We start from the raw sequence: 22,900 nt of genomic DNA, 5'->3' as shown, positions 1-22,900 counted from the left end.
CTGTGCCGAAACCACAGTGATTCTGGGAGGTGTCCATCTTTGTTTCAACAATGTACACGGGTCGTACAACAGGAATGTTCCGTTATTTTAATAAACATAAGGAAATAGCAAGTCAGACGATTAAAATGGAAGCTTTAAGAATGGTGATGGCGATGCACACAATCAGAAAAACATAAGCTCTGTTTGTGGGTGCTGTGGGAGGGAGGCGGGTTTGTTTCTGTAGCTAAGAGACTGTGTGCTTATGTGCAGGGTCGGGTTGCTCAGACTGTGGGGGGTGAGAGGGTGAGGGTGAGGGGGCAGGGGGGCAGGGGGGTGGAGGGGGGAACACAGGCTTGAGTTTCATTCACAGTTTCACTTTCAGGAACAAAGGATTGTGCCAGAAAAACAAGGCAGTGTGGAGCCCAGCATGTAAAAACTGCGTCCCCATCAGTGAGTCACCGTCCCAAGTGGCTCAAATCTGTCCCCCAAACGGCCAAAATCTGTGTTCCAAAACACCCAAATATGTGTTCCAAAACACCCCAATGTGTCCCAAACACCCAAATCTGTGTCCCAAAACACCCCAATGTGTCCCAAACACACAAATCTGTGTCCCAAACACACAAATCTGTGTTCCAAAACACCCCAATATGTGTCCCAAACACACAAAACTGTGTTCCAAAGTGCCCAAATCTGTGAACCCACACGTGTGGCCCAGGTCTGATTGGAGAGTCATCCTCAGACAAAACCACCCAGGGCTCGGCTGCCTCTGAAACAGGCAGATGGTTGATTTGCACTGAGAGCTAAATAACTGCTGTAGACTTAAGCCCCATTGTTAGAGACAGGGAGGACGGTCAGTAACAGGTCGTATAAAGAGCCCACTTTAAATGCTTTTTTTTCTCCCTTATTTACAAGTGAAATTCACCAATTAAAATACTGGCAAGGACCAAAAGAGTAATAAAGCAAATTGGGTAAAAGAAATAGACTAGGACTAATGTGCCATCCTTTATCAATGCCACTAATTTAATACGGATTCAATTAGAACACAGCTGCAATGCTTTTATGCGTCTGAAGTGTTCTAATCACGGTCCAAATCATCTCACAGAAAGACAGCTTTTATCAGTTCTGCTATTCAGACTTCAGGGGGCACATTTCAGAATGTCGGTGTTAAGAGCAGCTTCACAACGGCCATTATGGGCATCGGTGAGCACTGAGGATCGAATCACCCAATCATTATGGGCATCGGTGAGCACTGAGGATCGAGTCACCCAATCGCAAAACAGAACCTGCACGCCAGACGTGCGTACAGTAGAGCCATTTCGGAGTCGCGATAGAACCTGAGAGAAGAGAGAGAGACATTGTTGACAGGGCAAAGGCAATGCATGCAATGCAGGTTTGAGTGGGGGGGGGTCTGGGGCAGGGGTTTGAGCGATGGGGGGGGGGGTTTGAGCAAGGAAAGGGTTGAGCGAGGGGGGGGATTTTTAGTAAGGTGGGGGTTTGAGCAAGGGGGGGGTCTAAGTGAGGGGGGGTTTGAGCAAGGAGGGGGGATTGTGAGGGGGGGTCTCAGTGAAGGGGGGTTTGAGTGAGGGGGGGTCTCGGTGAGGGGGGGTCTGAGTGGGGGGGGTTGTGAGCAAGGAGGGGGGTGGGGGTTTGAGTGAGGGGGGGTTTGAGTGAGGGGGGGTTTGAGCAAGGGGGGGGTTTGTGAGGGGGGGTTTGAGTGAGGGGGGGTTTGAGTGAGGGGGGTCTCAGTGAGGGGGGGTTTGAGCGAGGGGGGGTTTGAGCAAGGGGGGGTTGTGAGCAGGCTGGCTGTACTGTGCCCATTTCCCTCCTTTCTTTACCGTCTCATTGTTGTTCAGGAGCTCTGGCCTGAGCAGGAATGCGCACTTCCTCCTGTGAGCCACCGCACGGACTGCAGGGTGTGTGTGCGTGTGTGTGTGCGAGTGTGTGTGTGCGTGTGTGCGTGTGAGTGTGTGTGTGTGTGTGTGTGCGTGTGCGAGTGCATGCATGTGTGTATATCTGTAAATGCATGACTGTATGTATAAGGCATACTGTTCTGTTCAGTCACCTCTCAAAACATAAAACATACATGCAAATAACCAGCTTCAAAAATTAAGACTAGAACGATAAAAATGATTAAACAAAACATTTGTATTTTTACGTTGCGGAAACGAGGGGCATTGACTAGCCTGTTACTTTAAAAGGAAATCTCATCACACAAAGTGCCTGATGTAGTAAATTTGACTGACAGGGCGCAACAGGTCTAGCAGGGCCTTTTATTACGGGGCTCTGCCCATTTGCATGAGGGCAGACATTCTGGTTCTGCTGCAGACGGCTGCCCTGTGAGGCACCTCCGTGCGCACAGTGTCCCCGCAGCGGGGCACTAAGCCAGGACGTCATGACAACAGCTCCAATAAAACCAAACTCACTCCTCCAGCCCATAACATGAGAAGTACGAATAACCCAGAGAAAAATGATTTGGCTTCAGAGATGTAAAACCAACTGGTTTTCGTGAAAAGCAAACAGACGCACTTCCATTCTGTTTAACAGGAGCTCCAGGTAGATTACCTGGCTGAATGCAGCTGGACAGCAGACAGCAGGTTAATGCTCAGCCCGTGTTTTAGCACACAGGTAGAGATGGCCTGACGACAGCCCAACAAATGCAGGAAACATTTAAAGAGGTCATTTCTGTCCACGGAAGACACAGCCCTCCCCACAGAGCTATTAAAGCTTCCCCTCCTATCCTTCCTGGTCTTCTCCACTCAGAAGCATCGTCAGCATTTTTCTCCACAGCAGAACCCACCCCCCACCCCCGCAAAATTACGAAATGGTAAAAACACGTGGCCGACCAAACTAAAAAAAAATTGCATTATGGCTCCACCTTCAGGACACGTTGGGGAACTGCAGCCCCTACCTTTAACAAATGGGCCCATCAATAGAATTCAGATCCAGTGTCTATAATACAGGAGAGACACAGGACACACTGCAGGAGATAAAATTTTAATATAAATATACAGTGTTAATACACATGGTTAAATGACCATCTTTCAACGTTTCATCACAGATTCCTGGATACAAAGAGCTGTGCATGGCGGAGTTACATAATGCTTCAGCTATGGAGGCTCGTACACAGGACCAGAGAGGCATGCGGCTCACAGCCCATCGATACAGGAATGTGGGTCAGCAGTGTGAGCCCATCGATACACAGGTTTACAGAGAAGCCACAAAATGCCATGATCTGCACCCGAACGGCAGCTTTTCAAGTACTGGGGGAAGAAACCACTTAATTACACCATAACTTGTTCATATATATTCTGATTGTTTTGTTACTTGTTAATAAATCACTGTCAAATCTAGGACAGCATAAGTGTGATTTCTTTTTGACATTTCATTGCAAGCAATCTTTTAAAGTCCCCCAGGTAAACAGTTCTGTAAAATGACAACTATTTTTTTCAGTAAAAAAAAAAAAAAAAGCGCTTTGACAGACTATTGATGTTTGGTCCCACGAGCAGAACCATTCTGTGGGGTACAGAGTACACTGGGAGGGAAAGGTTTGGACCAGTACCAGTCAGATAGTGTGGTCAGCTCATGGCATGAAACGCACTTTAAAAATACATTACATATTTTTATCAACATGCATAACTGAATGTAAACAACCTTAAATTATGATTTTAAACATTTAAAGGCTACAAAAAGAATATTAAATAAGGCTTAAATATTGAAAATGTTCACTGAACAGGAAATTACCAAAAAAAGAACAGCCCAGACGAGACAAGAGACATTTAAAATCTGCACCTTTACAAGCCGGGATGGGAATCTCGGACCGCAATACTAAGATGACACAAAACACATCAGTTATAAAAAAAAACAGCTGCAGTACTTATTAAAATATTTCTATCAAACTGTGGAAAAAACACAAACATATTACAGAGGATGATCAAAAAGCAGGTCACCAGGACTGTGTGCTCAAATGGTGTGTTTTTATATATATATTTAAAGATGTAAACAGCTCATACTGACCATGTGTGCAGTGATATGCTGATGGTCATTATGCAATATCATGCTAAAGGACCCAAAATAGCCCACAGAACACTGCTCACTTCCGGTGAGATTCGACCTCGAGCACCTCATGAGTGAGGTCAAAGGTCAGGTGTCAGAACAGAACTTCCAAAAAAAAAAAAAAAAAAAAAAAAATACATTTTGACAACTCACACGTCAAAGTCTGTTTTGTTTCATGACTGTTTAGATTAGTGTCATTTCAATATGGATTATCAAAAGCGAGCAGGCGGGTTAATTTGAAAATTTGGCATCCTTAAAATATATCGTTTTTAAATACCATGGAAACCCACTGGTGGAAAAAGGCGGAGTAGAATGGATACAGTAGATGCACATCCAGCATTCTGGACCAATAGGAGAGAAGAGCGCAACTCTTTTTCTTCTTAAAGGTACACTACACCTTTTTTGGTACACTGAGAGATTAGAATCCAAAGTTCTACTTTGCCATTATTCACTGCTTATCAAAAAAAAAAACAGTTAACAGCTGAAGACGGAGAGAATCTCAGCCTCCACCTGCCTTTCACTGATCGGTTATGCCCCGCAAACCTGCGATTTATTCAGGAATGGCGTGAGAACGGCTGTGTGCTCGTTTTTCTAAAGAAGCCCCTGTCACAGTTTATCAGGGGAAAGTAATGGCGCTGAAGGACGAAGGTGGGATTCCAGTGTCCTGAGCACAGCATACCTACTGCAGAACCGGCAGCTGAAACCACTACGCAGTCTAATATTTAACCAGCTAGCATGCTAGCAGCAGGATCATTAACTGCAGGGCGGGGGGGGGGGGTGCCAGTCTCTCCTGAAAAGGGGCGGGGTGGGGGCACAGCAGGATCATTAACTGCAGGGCGCGGGGGTGCCGGTCTCTCCTGAAAAGGGGCGGGGTGGGGGCACAGCAGGATCATTAACTGCAGGGCGCGGGGGTGCCGGTCTCTCCTGAAAAGGGGCGGGGTGGGGGCACAGCAGGATCATTAACTGCAGGGCGCGGGGGGTGTCGGTCTCTCCTGAAAAGGGGCGGTGGGGGGGGGCAGGTTCTTGTTTTAGCCCAGCACTGAGACGCCTGACTCTGCCTGTCGAAGGCTTGGCTGCTATTTTGATGAATCGGGTGTTTTAGTGTAAAAACTCACACCAGCCCTTTTCTGGGAAGACCGGGCACCCCTGGGATAGACGTTAAAAAGAAGAGTTGAGAGGCAATGCCGTAGCTAATCGATGCTTAAAAACAAGAACTATATGCCGGTGAGATTTTTAGCAGCTAAAAAGCCGTCATTTTGTGTTACGATAGGATGAAACGGATTCGAGAAAAAATTTAAAATTACATAAATATACCTTTAAGTGACATCTAACTGCTTGCACAGGTATTATTTCCTGAAAGATACTTCAGAGATTTCAAATTTAAAATTGCTCATATTATAACAACACATCGTTACAGCAGGTAAAGCCAGGTCATCTCGAGTTTACACACTCAGTAGAGAAGACAGAAGATACAATTGCTGAAATCAACAACCATCAAATAACTGAAAATCTGGATGACATCTTAATGCAGTTAATCTGTATTCTTAAAGAACAAACTGTCCCTTGAGTTTCTCTAAATTAGGACACACTACATGTATAGACAGGTATGTACAGTCAATTCAGTGTCAATTCAGACTCTCAGAACAGGACACAATTGGGAAAATGGATTTAAAAAATAGATTAACTATTGCAGGATATGTCTTAAGAATTAAATATTTAAACAATCTAAATTAAATCAAGTATGAAAGCTGGACAACCTATGTACAGTAAAGTTAACGGTTTTTCAGCACTGACTCATAATATGGCAATATTGCTAAAATGGATGCAAATATGAATGCAGACAGAGTTTGTGTGTGTGTGTGTGACTGCGTGTGTGTCTAAGGAGGTGACTGTGTGTTGGTGTGTGTGTGTGTGTGTATGGAGGTGACTGCGTGTGTGTGTGTGTGTCTTTCATGCTCCTGTTACTCCGCCCCTCTGCAGTCTGCTCCAGTGTCAGAGCAGCTGTCCCAAGCTCCGCCTCCATCAGCCCCGTTGGCCAATGGCGGCTGCAGCCCCAGCCCAGCAGTTCCAGACGGACAGGGAGACCCCGCCCCCCGAGCGCTCTGCTCCCGCAGGGAGGCGCGGGCTCGCCGCGGGCAGCTCAGGTCCGCCGGCTCCTCCTGCTCCTCCTGCTCCTCCAGGAGGAGCGTCCCGCAGGCGGCGTGTTTGAGGAGCCCCCCCGGGGGGGTCGAGCCGTCCCACTCCGCCCGCGCCCGCTTGGCCGCGAGCGGGGAGCCCCCGTCCTGCCAGCCGCCGGCCCCGCCCTCGTCCTCGGCCGGCCGCTTGGCGCCGCAGCGCTTGCTGAGGTTGAGCGGCAACGCCTGCTCCTGATTGGCCGGCGTGGGGGGGGCGGGGTGCGGTGCCCGACCCAGGTCCTGCGCCAGCACCTCCGTCAGCTTCTTGGCGAAGGAGTTGAGCTGGGAGGAGCCGAGCCGCGTGCGCATGAGCTGCCGCACCTGCAGGCTGCAGTCGATGTCCAATGGGAGGATCCGCAGCGGCGGCATGGGGGGCCGGCCCCGCCCCTCCCCCGCCTCCTTCTGCCCCCGCTCGTCCCCCCTCCCCCCCGGGAACAGAGAGAGCCTCGGGCCCTCGGGGGCCGCGGTTTTGGGCTGGTACAGGAGGACGGAGGGGTGCTGGGGGGCCGGGGGGTCGGGCCCCTCCACGCCCCCCAGCCCCAGGCGGGACCGGAACAGGTCCAGCGGGCACAGGCCCTTGGGCAGGCTGAAGGCCCCCGGGGGCCCGCTCATGTGCAGTCTGGTGAGGGCCGACAGAGAGGCCGGGGACAGGGCCGCCACGTCCTCCACCTTCACCCCGGGCTCCGCTTTGGGCTGGGGGGGGAGCGGCGGGGACGGGGCGAGAGGTTGGGCCAGCCGGGGGTCCTCGGGGGCCGCGGGCCCCAGCCCGTTTTGGAGGTTGCTGAAGTTGAGTTCCTGGAAGAGCGACCCCTCCTGGCGGGTGGCGGTGGCGGGTCTGCTCTGCGGAGGCGTGGCCTCTGTACTGGACGCTTTTGCGGCGGCTTTGGAGTTGCGCCGGCTCGGGGGCCTGCCCCGCTTCCTCACCGGCACCGCCTGCGGACAAGGAGGCCACATTTACCCAGAATCCACTGCTGCACACAAGCCATTTGCACAGAGTGTAGCACAGGACGGGGTGTAGCACAGTGGGTAAGGAACTGGGCTTGTAACCGAAAGGTCGCAGGTTCGATTCCCGGGTAGGACACTGCCGTTGTACCCTTGAGCAAGGTATTTAACCGGAATTGCTTCAGTATATATCCAGCTGTATAAATGGGTACAATGTAAAAAGTTGTGTAAGTCGCTCTGGATAAGAGCGTCTGCTAAATACCTGTAATGTAATGCACATCAGTTGGGGTACTTCACTCTCAACCCCGAGCCAGAGCCTGTTTCTACTGCAGGCGTTCACCTGGCACTGATCCACCAGTGAGGGAAACACCCTACAGGAAACGTGCTACAGGGAACAGGCTACAGGAAACAAGCCATTTGCACGGAGTGTAGCACAGGACGGAGTGTAGCTCCAGGGAACAGGCTACAGGAAACACGCTACAGGGAACAGGCTACAGGGAACAGGCTACAGGACTCCGTAAAACTGACCGGGCTGGTGGGCCCATTGGGGCTGCTCGTCTTCTCCTTCTGATTGACCTCTGCTCCTTTCCCCTTCTGCAGCTCCTTGCTCCTATTGGCCGCCGCAGACAGCTGAGGTTTGGAAAGCTCCTCCCCTCCACCCATCAGATGCTGCTCATAAGCCAGGATCAGCCTGCAAGCGAGGAGGATTAATACAGGGGTCCTGGGGGGGGGGGGGGGGGGGGGGGGGGGGGGGGGGGCAGTCACCCAAGGGGGGAGATTTATAAGGGTGTAAGGGAGGGAATGGGGGCATGCAGTCGCACAGGGGGAGATTAATATTGGGGTATTAGGGTTAGGGTTAGTGAGGTGGAGCAGATTACTCAGGAGATGGGTATGGGGCTGGGGCGAGCACCCCGGTGAGCAGGGACCGTGGTTCGGAGGGGGACCGCGGTTCGGAGGGGGACCGCGTCGTTCGGGCCCTTCTCACTCACTTCTCGTAGTGTCTCCGGGTGCAGGTCGCTGCGCTGGTGCTGCCCGGACTCCCCCCGAGCTCGTTATACACCTGCTTCCACAGCCGCTCCGACGTCACCTGCAGGAAATAACCAAACCAGCCAATCACTGACCTATACAACCATCAACCAGCCAATCACTGACCTGCACAACCATCAAACCAGCCAATCACTAACCTGCACAACCATCAAACCAGCCAATCACTGACCTATACAACCATCAACCAGCCAATCACTGACCTATACAACCATCAAACCAGCCAATCACTGAACTATACAACCATCAAACCAGCCAATCACTAACCTGGACAACCATCAAACCAGCCAATCACTGACCTATACAACCATCAAACCAACCAATCACTAACCTGCACAACCATCAAACCAGCCAATCACTAACCTGGACAACCATCAAACCAGCCAATCACTAACCTGGACAACCATCAAACCAGCCAATCACTAACCTGCACAACCATCAAACCAGAAAATCACTAACCTGGACAACCATCAAACCAGCAAATCACTAACCTGGACAACCATCAAACCAGCAAATCACTAACCTGCACAACCATCAACCAGCCAATCACTGACCTATACAACCATCAAACCAGCCAATCACTGACCTATACAACCATCAAACCAGCCAATCACTAACCTGCAGCCAAACCATCACTACCTAGCGCAGAAAACCGGCTGAAACCATCACACACCATCACTGACTACAAGTCCCAGTCATCAACCTCTTACAAAGGCACATGTGACTAATGAATGAATCATCATCAACTCTGTAAAATTCACACGGAAAATACTAATCAATGTAATCAATCCCCATTATTAACCCCTCACATAGACAAGTCTGGGCAGCACACCATCATCAGTCAAAACCAACCAATATAATCAACCCCTTACATTAATGAGTCAAATCATCGCCAACATTGTGCAAACACACGAGGACACTACTCCCAACAGGCTACATTCACCAGGACCCAAAGGGTGTCAGAAACGTTCACACTCACACGGACAGATCACCAGCACCTTCACACCCACATCAGGAGCATGCTCAGAGCAGCACTCCAAAACTACTTAACGCTGACACAGAACGATTCCACAGCTGCACTTAAACTCTTAAAGCTTTTTCCCTTTAGGTGCCAATACTCACCCTTTCATAACCTCCCAGCCGCTTCACCACGGAGAAGAGAAGGAAAAGATCGACTGCAGAAACACGAGTAAAACACGGTTAATACGTTCGGAGATCAGTGAGGAATTATGGGTTTTCATTTTTTAAAAAGCATAATGTTGATTATTAATCTCTCTTTTTGGGTTCCAGGATGTGAGTCATCTTTAATTTTCACATTAATTACAGTCATGCACAGGATCAGACCTGTCTGAAGCCAGCACAGTGATCATAAGAAGCTGTGCTGAAGATGGTGCTGTGATTAGGGGAAGCTGTGCTGAAGCTGACGCAGGCACTGTGATTATGGGAAGCTGTGCTGAAGCTGACGCAGGCACTGTGATTATCTGAAGCTGTGCTGAAGCTGTGATTAGGGGAAGCTGTGCTGAAGCTGTGCTGTACTGAAGCTGACGCAGGCACTGTGATTATGGGAAGCTGTGCTGAAGCTGACGCAGGCACTGTGATTATCTGAAGCTGTGTTGAAGCTGACGCAGGGCACTCACTCTTTTTGAAGCCCAGGTTGGGGACCTTGCTGATGGGGGAGCCCCGATGCTCCATGAAGGCGAAGAGCTGGTCCAGGAAGGGCTGCTCCTCAGGGTGGGGGAGCCAGCCCCCCTCCCACGGCACCTCCACACTGCCCATCACGTTCTCCTGGGGGGGGTGGGGGGGAGGGAGGGTTAGGATCGCTCACACTCAGCGCCCCGTTTCTGACCTGCGCCTCCCATCCGCCCCGTTCACTGCAGTCCTGCCTGCTGGAAGCTCACTAACTCCACATTCACACGCTCCACAGTCCTGCTTCTCAGCTGGAGAAGCGTCCATCGGACGAACACTGAGGCGCTGGCTGGCACAGGCTCACTGTGAGAGAGCGCTGTGTGGAGCAGGCAGGATGCAGGGGAAGAGCTTATTTTAGCTCATCTAAACAAATCTGATGGGAGGGCAACACACAATAAGCTCCAAGTCACAGATTCCATCAAACCACGGCTCTCCATTTTATTCAGCTGTAAGGACCGACGCACTCAGCCAGTACGCCAGCCACAGAAGCTAACCTCTCCCTGGCAACAACAGAGTCAAGCATGCTAAGCACTTTGAGTGGCGAGGAAGCAGTTTTTAAATAAAATGAATTGTTCAAAAACCTTTTGAAAACACAGCTTCTGCACAGAAATATCACAAAGGGCCATTATAGCTGTTCGGTTTCCCCGACTTCCTGTTATTGCTGGTGAAACTCAGCGCCGCAATATAAATACAAACTGGCTCAGCGTCGCTGCCAGACTGGCTGGCCTCCCAGCATCGCTCTCAAATTTACATTTCATCTTAAATTCCTGTGTATTGTTAAAACACTTTTTCCCCCTCAGTGGATTATGTCAGAGGTCATTTTTTCTGTCCAATAGCTGTTAATCTACAGAGGGGTTTTTCAAATGCTTGTTTTATTCATGAATTATTTTTAAAAACCTATGTATATGCCAAAAGGTTTTTTTGTGCCATTTTCCACATACAATTCCATAGAAATTACCAAATATATCAAAAAAGCTCATGTAAATTATCAACTATTTTGGTTAAGAAGCACCATGTAAAATCTGGTAGCTATATCTATAAGTTCAATTAAAAAAAAAAAAAGTTTTTGTACAGGAAATTTACAGAAAACGGCTGATAAACTACTTTAGCTTTTTTCAGCCTACCTTCATCTTCTCAATCCAGGACTCTGATTGGTTGAGGGGCGGTCTCTCCATCCCCTTCCCGTCTCTGCCCCGCCTCTTACGAGGCCTTCCCTTCAGGCTGAGAGAGGTGCATCCTGGGATAGAATCGGACAGGAGTTTGAACAGAACAGAAGGCCAGAGATGAGCAGGCCCTCTCCACCAATCACACGCAGCATTCAAAGGTCACAGATCATTCTTAAATGTAGGGTTTGCATTTTAGTTTTGCCCAATAGCTAAAAAACCCAAGAGCTAATGGATATATTCTAGTTGCAGAGATACTCTGTTATATTTGTAGAGCTAATGGATTTATAAAAAGGCCGTGTATCGTCACTCCAGCAGAAGTTTACCCACGTTGCTCATTTTCCCCGAGCATGGACTTGCATGGACGTCACATGCTTCAGTAGAGTACACTAAGGGCTGCACTACTCTACAGCTGCTCAGAGACGTGAACACAAGGAGCCCCGTGGGATCCATAAACACAGATAAACAAAGTCACAGATGGTCTGAGACATGCTGAAGCTCACCCAATTACAAAATGGCAAAGAGTGTTTTTACTGAATCCTCACAACCTAAAACTCCTGAACTCACCCAGCTGGGTCCACACGCGGGCGCTGCTGTCCAGGGTGGGGTGGTTAAAGGTGTCCCGGCAGTACAGCACCAGGGTGTTGTGGTGCGCCGTCCGAATGCCCCCCAGGGCCAGCAGGTGGGGGTCTTGTGGGCCGGGGGGGCCGGGGGGGCCAGGGGATCTGGGGGGGTCCTGTATGCGTCGCTGAAGGGAACGGAAGCGACAGTACTGCAGGTAGCTCAGCACCCTCACCCGCTGCTGCTCCACAGGTACCCCACCTGCAGGGGAACCCCAAAAAGAGTCAGGGCCCTGCCCCGCAACAAGGCCACGCCCCCAAAGCTGCTCACAGCGCGCTCACAATCACGCTCACACTCATGCTCACGCTCACCTTCACGCTCGCTCACACTCACCTTCACGCTCGCTCACACTCACCTTCACGCTCACACACACACACTCACACTCACACTCAGGCTCACCTTCACGCTCGCTCACACTCACCTTCACACTCACGCTCACACTCACGCTCACACACACACTCACCTTCACACACTCACGCTCACACTCACCTTCACGCTCACCTTCACGCTCACGCTCACCTTCACGCTCGCTCACACTCACCTTCACACTCACGCTCACACTCACCTTCACACTCACGCTCACACTCATACTCATGCTCACCTTCACACTCACGCTCACACTCACCTTCACGCTCGCTCACACTCACACTCACGCTCACACTCACACTCACACTCACACTCACACTCACACTCACGCTCACACTCACCTTCACGCACACACTCACGCTCACCTTCACGCTCAAGCTCAGGCTCCGCCTTCGGCTCGCCGGGGTCAGAGGTCACGGCCGGTGAGGTTCCGTTACAGCCGTCCGAGCCTTTGACCTTCCGCCCGCTTCTCTTCCATCCGGAAGGTTCCGGGCAGGTCCAGTTCACCAGGTCCTCCACCCGGATCACCATCTTCTTCGACACCGCCAGAACTTCGTCCTGGAGAGGAACACAAACCCCACTAACCAACCAAACGGTTTAGAGCCTGCCGCCTGTTTCAGAGAATGAACTGCCAAAAAAAAAAACTTCACCACAGTTTTTTTTTCTTTACGTTTATTGTTTATTGACACATCTCCACCAATGGCAGAAGGGTGTGGGCACACCAATCCCAGGGTGACTTTCACATTCCATTCTCAGTGCGTCAGTGTGAAAACCTGCTGGTTCTGGGAAGAGAAACGTGCAGACAATAGAGAATACGAATAATTTACGCATAAAAGAGAACAGACAGTCCCTCGTCCCTTTAACGCCAGACTGGGGGGTGGGGGAGATCTCACATTCATGAAAATCTGATTTATGATATTTTCTCTGAATATTTACATTTTCATTCTGAAGGCACTTAGGAAAGGCTCTTATCCAGAGCAGCACACACAGCTGACAGTCCTCACCGTACGGACCGTTCATACAGCAGGACACGCACTGAAGCAGGTCACTTTAATCCTGCAGCAGTTAGATTACTGATCCTTAAGCACGCGGCTCGAGGGCACAGCACTCAAACCTGCAACCCCTGCAGCTTCAAGCTCAGTGTCCTTCCCATAATGCCACACTGCTGCACTAAACTACAGTCTTACGACGGCGCCAGCACTAATGAAGTCTAAGGGAAGCGCCCCCAAAAACCACATCACAAATAAACGGTTTTAGGGAAATAAAGAGCAGCTTATCCGTTCCTCCTCAACGACGCAGACAGGCTGAAATAACGGGAGGTCTGAGCGCCGTTAGAGGTCGGGCAAGGTCACCGCAGGAGAAGAACGCGGCAGCGCAGAGAAACATCAAAACGTTTCATCTGCAGGACCTCCGCTTTGGACCGCCGTGGAGCGGGAGCGTGTGCGAGCGTGTGTGAGCGTGTGCGAGCGTGTGTGAGCGTGTGTGAGCGTGTGCGAGCGTGCGCGAGCGTGCGCGAGCGGCAGGAAGAGACCCAGCACAGTCATCCATTACTCAAGCGCATCTGCTTCTAAACTTAGAGCAGCACCCCCCCCCCCCCCCCCCAGCATCTGGGATAAATCACACGCGGGACGGCCAGCCCTGTTCTGGGGGACGCTGCCAGAGGAGGATCAGCGGGACTTCTGTCGCTGACATGCAGAGCAGAGCCAGACTGGCCGGGGGTGAGAAGAGACGCTCGCCCGCAGGAAACCGCCTCGCTCGCCCGCAGGAAACCGCCTCGCTCGCCCGCAGGAAACCGCCTCGCTCGCCCGCAGGAAACCGCCTCGCTCGCCCGCAGGAAACCGACTCGCTCGCCCGCAGGAAACCGCCTCGCTCGCCCGCAGGAAACCGACTCGCTCGCCCGCAGGAAACCGACTCGCTCGCCCGCAGGAAACCGACTCGCTGCCGGTGCTTTAACGGCACGCCCGGATCCTACCAACGCACCGGCAGCGCGTGAGGCTGCCAGGACCAAACCGCACATCACAGGACCAAACCGCGCATCACAGGACCAAACCGCACATCGCAGGACCAAACCGCACATCGCAGGACCAAACCGCACATCGCAGGACCAAACCGCACATCGCAGGACCAAACCGCACATCACGGGACCAAACCGCACATCACAGGACCAAACCGGCCATCACATGACCAAACCGCACATCACAGGACCAAACCGCACATCACAGGACCAAACCGCACATCACAGGACCAAACCGCACATCACAGGGACAGGACCAAACCGCACATCACAGGGACAGGACCAAACCGCACATCACAGGACCAAACCGCACATCACAGGGACAGGACCAAACCGCACATCACAGGGACAGGACCAAACCGCACATCACAGGGACAGGACCAAACCGCACATCGCAGGACCAAACCGCACATCGCAGGGACGTCTCCGCACGTGTCCATGCTCACTGCGTTTATTTCAGTGCTCCCAGCTTCACGACTTCAGTCTGAGAACCTCAGCCTCACATGAACCTGCCAGTAATAAGCGGGTATTTGACTGGACACAAATTACGTGCAAATTATACCAACACTCGCTGCTCGAAATGAGCGAGAACAGCCGGGGCATACGTACAGACACTTACAGACACGCACAGACACTTACAGACACTTAAAGACACGTGCAGACACGTGCAGACACGTGCAGACACTTACAGACAGGTACAGACAGGTACAGACAGGTACAGACACGTACAGACACTTATAGACAGGTACAGACACGTACAGACACAGACACGTACAGACAGGTACAGACACGTACAGACACAGACACGTACAGACAGGTACAGACACTTACAGACAGGTACAGACAGGTACAGACAGGTACAGACAGGCTGGAAACGATCACTGCATTCACTCTTCCTCTCCTGCCCGATACACACAAAAGCTATAATATTACTATTAATACTATTAATTAACTATTAATGACATCACAGTCTGATTCTCCCGCTGGCCGTTCCACTGCGGCAGCCATTTTTCTTTCACATTTCTACACAAAGTCATCTAGTTTAGATTAACAGTGTAAGTCCTGGGCTGGCAGCTTTGTGTGCTACAGACCGATAGATCTGATGGGCTAGAACCTCCCCATTACAATGCCAGTCGCAACCTGACAGAATTAACACTCTTAGCCACACAAAACTCAACATGACTGGATGAACTGTCTGTCTGTCAGAGGAAACTGTGCTTTTATTAACAGACCTGTTCATGTCCCTTTGTCGCCCTCTAGTGGCCCCCAGCTGCAGCCTGAAAAGTTTCAAATATATGATCCTGATGTGAGGTATTCTCACACATTCACAATTCACTTCATCTCACCCTCCTCCCCGGCCTGCCCTGCTCAGCTACCAGCCACAGGGTCATCGGTCCATCCATACCAAAGCGGGTCCACTTCTCTCTCTCTCTCCCACTCTCTCACTCGCTCTCTCTCTCTCCCACTCTCTCACTCGCTCTCTCTCTCTGCACAGTTAACCATTCCAAGAGCCGCCTTCTACCAGCTCAACACGCAACTGTGGAGTGAAATCAAAGCCCTTTCTGGAGCCCAGATGCCGTCTCTGTTCTGCTCTCATCAGCCAGAGCGCCGTGTAACCATGAAAAAGCTTTTTTCCCCAAATAAACACATGAATACTAGCAGCATCTCATTGGGATCCACAGTATGATCATTTCTGGTTAAAAAATAACAGTAATAAATGAGTCTGATTTAATGATAAACCAACATCACTAAGCAGATTGTTTATGCTATCCTTCTGCCCGCCCACCTCCATCCGTTTCTATAGGAACATAGCTGCCAACCGACAGATATTTCCCAATTTAAAAAAAAAAGTATTACTCCCTTTGCACCAGCAGGATTTCACCAGGACACTACATTTAACTGGTGTGAAGACACACTCATTTCTACTGATTAAAAGTCAGGCCCTTATTGGATAACACACGGATCACGTGACCTCAATAAGGTGTAAGTTACGTAATGCAGGATTGGCACAGCAGTCCTGTCCCTACACTCACAGGCTGTAGGGTTTCTGGTTAGGACACCATTTTGTTCCCAAAATGTGACCTTAACACAGAACAAATGTAGCCTGTCAGACCAGCAACAGTCATGCAAATGAAGGACTGAACTGAACGAATGAGAAATCTAACGTGTTTCGCTCAAAATAACATGGATACACCCGAGCTTGCTGATTGTGAAAAGGAATTAATTGACATGGACTTCTTTCCACACACACCCACAGAACAACCCAAGTTCCTACTACACACACATTCTTTTAAAGGGTGTCAACAGACAATCTAGACACGAAAGCTCAGCTTTAGTATTACAGCAATATCAGCATATTATACAGGATCTCCTATCCCTTGTTTCATAAATATACATTTATCTACATAATTGAAGACTGGAAGTCTAGCTAATGGTGCATTTCACACAGCCCGTACACCAGTGTACATTAACTGAAAGATCAGCTCTTTGTTATTGGCCCTGTTTCACCCTAATAATTTTAATACAGAATGCAGCTTTGCAACTTGCCAACAGCCTTCCCGGGCAGGCCCTCACCACACCCCGGCACATCTCGCTCCACGGGCTGCCTGTAGCAGCTCCCATCAGATCCACAGCCACGGAGCTGGCCTGCAGAGCTAGCCTGCTCAGCAGCTAACGAAACGGCTCAGCCACACCCGCAATCACTCCCCAAACCCGACACCCCCGAGAGAACTCCCCACGCCCCCACCACAAAGAGAGAGGCGCTCCCCTCCTGGCATCACACACACACCCACGTGTACGGAACTGCCCAAATACCCCTGTGTGCCCATATCTAACCCTAACCCTAACCCAAATACCCATGTGCCTATATCTACCCCTAACCCTAACCCAAATACCCATGTGCCCATATCTAACCCTAACCCAAATACCCATGTGCACTGGCCCCACAAATCTAGAACTGCCCAAATATCATCCAAACCATAGCGAAGTCCATTTAGGAGTCACTGCAAGTGTGCCGGCACAACAGGGCTAAATTCAGCAGGAGGCCAATCACATCCATTTAGAACTAGGGAAGCAGCCAATCAGAGGACTGGACACAGCTGGAAACAGGGAGAGAGGCTGCTGCGGAAGTGTCCATCACAGCAGCGTGGGATGTGATTGGTAAACAGATTTGGTTCCAAATACCAAAATACCTGGTATAAGCAACTGACCGCTGCTCATTCACAGAAACAGCTCATATGCAATATGCCAGATACAGCGTTAAGCAAGTGTGGGCTTTGGGCATAAACAGACCTACAGGAAAAAACTGCATCAAATTTAAATTAACTGGCAAATGGACCGTGTGAATTATTATTATTATTTTTTTAATGGTCATAATTTTGTTTATTTTTTTAATGGTCAGGTTTTTCTGTGACTTTATTTTGGTTGTAGTTTGTACTGAGCTGTTCATCCAATATTACAGTCAGACATTTTGGTAACAAAATGGCTTCCCTGAGCATTTGTGTAGATGACTACCTCAGAAACACTTAGTCAGACTTCAGAACTTCAGTGTTTATGACATTTATGTGCCTAGCAGTCTCCAACCGACACCACTGAAGACTATATGCGGCAAAACTTTTTGAAAGAATTAAAAACAGGCTACCACGTATTAGAGAAAAATTAATTTAGGGTTTCTGAAAATGATATGGAAATATTCTGGCTGAGACTGACCACATCTGTAACACATTACACCGTTCAAACTATTTCTGGATGTAAAAGCAATGTTCTTCTTATAATGGTACACAGTCTGTGTGAAGGGAAAAAAATGTGCCATTGTGAAATCTGTATAGTTTCAACAAAACATGCTTGAATGGCTTCAAAGTTGAATTTCTTTCCTCACAACTGAAGTTCTGTGCAGCCCAAAAGCATATCATAAAATATCAGAACCCACAAACACATTTGCTAAATCTTTTGTTGCAAACCGAAACATGAGGACTTTTAATTTGACACTTCAGTGACATAATACTCCGAGGGCCCCGCGCGGCGGCGGCGGCGGCGGCGGCTAGGTCTGCTAGCAGCTCACGGACGAGAGCCACACTCACCCGTCCACATTCCTGCACGGCACAATAAGGCCCAGATACCCAGGATACGGCCCAGCGCAGAGAGCAGAGGAGTCCGCAGAGAAACAAACTCGATCCCGGCAGGGTGTGGGACATGAAACCCAAGCCACAGCGGACACAGGAGAGCCAATGCTGCCCCAGGGATGCGAGACACAGGAGCATCCGGAGAACTGTATGACTGCACACAATCCCCGCCCCATCAAAATCCACCCGCCCCCCCCACACCCCCCACACCCCCCTAGCCCCATCAAAACCCACCCGCGCAGTCAAAACCCACCCGCCCCCCCCACACCCCCCCAGCCCCATCAAAACCCACCCGCGCAGTCAAAACCCACCTGCCCCCCCACACCCCCCCCAGCCCCTTCAAAATCCACCCGCCCCCCCACACCCCCCCAGCCCCATCAAAACCCACCCGCCCCTCGCCCCCACACCCCCCCGCCCAGTCAAACCCACCTGCCCCCTGTCCCCTGCCCCCACACACCCCTCACCTCTCCGTGCTCCCCTGCCCGGCCCTTGGGGGTGTCCTCCCTAACCCTCCTCCTCACCTCTCCGTGCTCCCTTGTCTGGCCCTTGGGGGTGTCCTCCCTAACCCTCCTCCTCACCTCTCCGTGCTCCCCTGTCCGGCCCTTGGGGGTGTCCTCCGGGAGGAAGTAGAGCCTGGAGCTGGCCAGCAGGTGGCGCTGTGCGCGGTCCTCCCACAGCAGGGCCAGCTCAGCGACGCACACGGGCTCCTGGGGGCCGCAGCGCAGGAAGTAGAACTCGCCCAGCTTCCAGACCGCCGCCGGCCGCTCCTCCTCCCGCCGACAGCAGAAGGACTTGTAGAAGGCGAAGGACCCGCGCAGGCAGCAGGGGGCGCCCAACCACTGCCCAGAGCAGAGACAAGGAGCTCCGTCAGTCAAACATAGACCCCGCCCCCTCTCCCCTCGCACCCAACCACTGCCCAGAGCAGAGACAAGGAGCTCCGTCAGTCAAACAGAGAGCCCGCCCCCTCTCCCCTCACACCCAACCACTGCCCAGAGCAGAGACAAGGAGCTGCATCAGTCAAACATAGACCCCGCCCCCTAGGGCCCAAACCACTGGCCAGAGCAGAGACAAGGAGCCCCTTCAAACAGAGACCCCCCAGCCTCCCCCAATGCTACACACAGTTCATGCAGCACATGACCATAGATCCCCCTGCAAAAGGAGATAAAACATGGGAGGGGTCACATGGCGTGGCCCACTTCCTGTGCCACACTACAGATCTTATAAGCAATGAAATGAAGTTCCTTAAAAAAAATGATCTTTTTTTTTTTTTTTCCTCCCAGAGTGCCACCAGATATTCCATATCCAGCCAACAGGGAAATAAACTACAAATGATAATGTACCACACAATAAATTCAGCATTATTTTCGATGCAGTAAAGGAAGCGAACACACACTGACTGCTGAGTTCTTGCCTTCACTGGGTCCTGAAGTTCTAAAAACAGGATACCATTCCAATTAAATACAAAGAGAAAAACCTTCGCCAACTTATTCTTCTGTTGGCAGAAGGCTTGACAATGGTTTACTAAAGACAGAATCGACGGCAAACCAAGACGTTCTCCCCCCTCCAAGCATTTCAGAACAACTGAATTCTGTTCCCTGTACGTTAGACTTGAAGTTGTTTTCAGCACAAAGTAAAATAAGAGTATGTAAATTAAGTCAGTTGTGCAACAAAGAAGGAAGAATTCTTCGGTTGGTTCGATCTGGTTGGGTCAGAGAAATGCATTGTTTCCGTATAAAGAAGGGGGGGGGGGGGGGGTGATGATGCAATTTGATTTAGTCTTCCTTCAGTCTTTCCCCTGCTCATTTTACCGAGGTATTCTTATGCTGGCGGAAAGTCATCTTGCATTTTGACCTTTATGTGCAAAAAGGTTCGTACGCCACAACGCTGTTACTTGAACGTGTGGAAATGAAAAACACACAGTGCTTAAGAAGGTTTAGCCCCGGCCCGAGCACTCAGCCCCATTCCACACGCCTTCACATGATACACATTATTTCATCTGGGAAACTGCACATTTTAACCGATTCAACCCAGCGTTTCTGTCAAAGGTCTGCATTCCTCGGCATTTATAAACATGGTGCGCTGAACAAATATTCACATCAGTGCCGTGGCTCACCATATGAATAATCTGTTTCCAGTGAGCCTTGTGAAATACTCCTATTTTTTTTCCAGTCAGTCACTGCAAGAGATTGGCAGCGTTTGTTCTTTTTCATCTGCATTAAAGAAAATGCCTCCCCGTTCCTATTCAGAGTTACTGTGTACCAAACCGCATTCCGGCGCATTAATCTACTTAGGATAATTACTGACAGCAATGTGAGTCTGTATGTATTTTCCACTCATTTAGAGGAGTGACGTTTTTTCCCCAACAAGAACAGAATTTGAGCAACATATTGGCAAAATGGAATAAGCTATTAATGTACATAAAAACAAGTACACGAGTGAGGTACTAACACTAACGTCATTAGGCGTACAAACGTTGTTACCAAATTTTTTATTCTTAACAGATGATTATTATATTTTAAAAGACGTCCAGATCAACCCAGCTAAATTCACATAAGCCTACACGCCACTGGTCAACCCAATTCCATTTTCTTGGATTTAAAGACTACGAGTTTGTTCAACTTCTTTCCAAATCATTTTTTGACTAGTATCCATTTAAAATATTGAACACACCAGTTTAATCTGCGAATTAAAATGATCAATCTTATCGCACGGTGTTTGAACAGAAGGCGATACGTGTACATTTCGTCCTCGCTGCTGTCGAGTAAAAAGTTCCGTATGAGGACTTCTCTGCAGTCTCCCTCACAGAGAAACTGAGCCTTTATTCACGAGCCACAGAGTGAAGCGCGTGCAGCAACACTGGGCCTACTAGCGGCCAGAACGAGGCACGCGAGCAGTGTGATAAAAAGCAAAAAAAAAAAAAAAAAAAAAGGCGAATCTCAATACTGTTGCTTTAATGCATGCATTTCAAAAATAACGCCTCAAATGTGTTACTGCAGCACTCAGGTGCACATTGGCTAGGACAAAAAACCAACAGGAAACCAGAAGTACAAGCACTTATCAAAAAAAAAGCAACATAAGCAACATATCTGACCTTGGGATTTCATATCATTCTAAATATTGTTTACACAATGTCACACCGATCAAAGACAGAATGCTAGTGAATTTAGGCGAAAGCAATATATGCTCAAAATTATTAAACCAGCTAATATTCAAACGTTTAGAATCACATCTATACTATTAATTTTACGAATAATAAAAATGAATATAATTTGTTTTTAAACATTACATGTTGCACGTAGATATATATATATATAATTAAAATACTCCCCACTATCGATAAAGTTTGTAATATAACATACACATTCCATAGCAAATAAAGAACTGCTTTATATGAGCTTGCTAGTCCGGTAATCGTAAATTCAAGTACAAAGCACTGTGGTTTCCTTTCAATATTAATATTCCTTTTTATTCCAATTACACAAGAGACATAGAGTCTGAGGAAGAAACTTTTAAAAACGTCAAGAGAAAATGCCGGCCATTTCTATAATAAATCAAATGCTCCACCTAGTTGTCTTACCAGCGATATAGCCAACAATTTTAAATTATGTTGTTAATCATAAAAAAATATTTAGTTACATCTCTGATATTTCACAATATCGAAGCATTATGGAGCAATACGAATCGTTGAATTACGGAAATAATATCATCTGAACATAACCAAAAGAGTTTCAGAAATACAGAAATGCGTTTAGCTAATCTGTAATGTGGGGGTGGGGGTTGAATGAGGACCTAGGTAGTCGACACGACACACAAAGAAATTAATCATTAACTTAAAATATCGAAATATTGATGTCGAATTAAAATGTTGAACTTTGCTAATAAAGTCGTTTTCTAAGGGTTTATGACATTAGCACACCGCCGATTTCGATGTTTCACAAAAACGATATTTAAAAAAAAAGTTTCCACTCATTCAAAGAAGTTTACATTTCAGAAGTGTTCGCTAGCTACACAGGATAACAATCAATCCGACACATGCTAAAACAAGTTTTATATGTCCGAAGAGAAGCCAGCAGATCTAGAAATGATCGCGATATCAACTCGGTTTATTCCTCTTGGCAACAGGTAAAACAAGCATGCGTCAGCGTTCGTTTACGGCGATTTATTTGAAAATAATATAAAGTGAGTATTAGCGTTACCTGGATTGCATTCCGCTCCATAGCTGCCCAACATTCCCTTATTGCTTCGCTAGGACTCCTATCAAGTTACACAGCCGGGTACTCACCGGCACGCAAACAAATGCACAAGAAGAAAAGCCTTCTCTCTTTTTTTGTGAAAATAGGACAGGATCTAGGTGTGGCCAAACTCAGTCTTAACGAAAGTAGAACTTATTGATAATATGGAAGCATATAAACTTCATAAATCGCGTATTTAAGCGTTAATACATTTGATTATTGGGTGTGAAAATAAAAAAAGTTACGTTTTACATTTAAAACCCGCGTCCATCGACTTCATGTTGGCGGAATATTAAATTGTAAAGAGCAATGCTTAGCTTAAAATATACGGAGCATGCGTAGGAAAGGCATATGGTGATTATCCCAACTTTGTGTTTGCGGATTTGATTCCCCCGACTTCGACAATGAAACGCTCACACGAGCAAGGACACGAGCTCACTTCTCGCCAAGTTACGCAAACCGTAATGCAACATTGTGATTCACGAGTTTCTGCGACCTGAATAAT

The 22,900-nt window shown here is 49.0% G+C and overlaps 1 protein-coding gene across 1 annotated transcript; it reads right to left on the bottom strand.

Annotated features, from left to right (window-relative positions):
- Positions 1-5,536: 5,536 nt before the first annotated feature.
- zgc:77151 (uncharacterized protein LOC337153 homolog) lies at positions 5,537-22,843 on the bottom strand. Its single transcript, XM_035434722.1, has 10 exons — positions 22,360-22,843; positions 18,742-19,002; positions 12,394-12,586; positions 11,609-11,863; positions 11,003-11,115; positions 9,830-9,977; positions 9,315-9,367; positions 8,138-8,235; positions 7,677-7,839; positions 5,537-7,139 (listed from the first exon to the last, which is right to left on the bottom strand). Exons 1-10 carry the CDS (start codon positions 22,378-22,380, stop codon positions 5,994-5,996), a joined length of 2,451 nt encoding a protein of 816 aa, XP_035290613.1. The 5' UTR covers positions 22,381-22,843; the 3' UTR covers positions 5,537-5,993.
- Positions 22,844-22,900: the final 57 nt, after the last annotated feature.

This window comes from Anguilla anguilla, chromosome 9 (genome assembly GCF_013347855.1).
Source record: "Anguilla anguilla isolate fAngAng1 chromosome 9, fAngAng1.pri, whole genome shotgun sequence".
Classification (NCBI taxonomy): domain Eukaryota; kingdom Metazoa; phylum Chordata; class Actinopteri; order Anguilliformes; family Anguillidae; genus Anguilla; species Anguilla anguilla.
Note: the sequence above shows the minus strand (reverse complement) of the source record. Positions and strands in the feature narration are given on the sequence as shown.

Bases quoted from the DNA above. Each gene is read 5' to 3' on its own strand.
- zgc:77151 (XM_035434722.1), bottom strand. From the start codon at position 22,380: ATGGAGCGGAATGCAATCCAG. The intron at 9,368-9,829 runs GTGAGTGCCCTG...GTGTTTCTGCAG, and splicing joins CAACCTGGGCTTCAAAAAGA to TCGATCTTTTCCTTCTCTTC. The intron at 7,140-7,676 runs GTCAGTTTTACG...CCTTGTCCGCAG, and splicing joins CCAATGGGCCCACCAGCCCG to GCGGTGCCGGTGAGGAAGCG.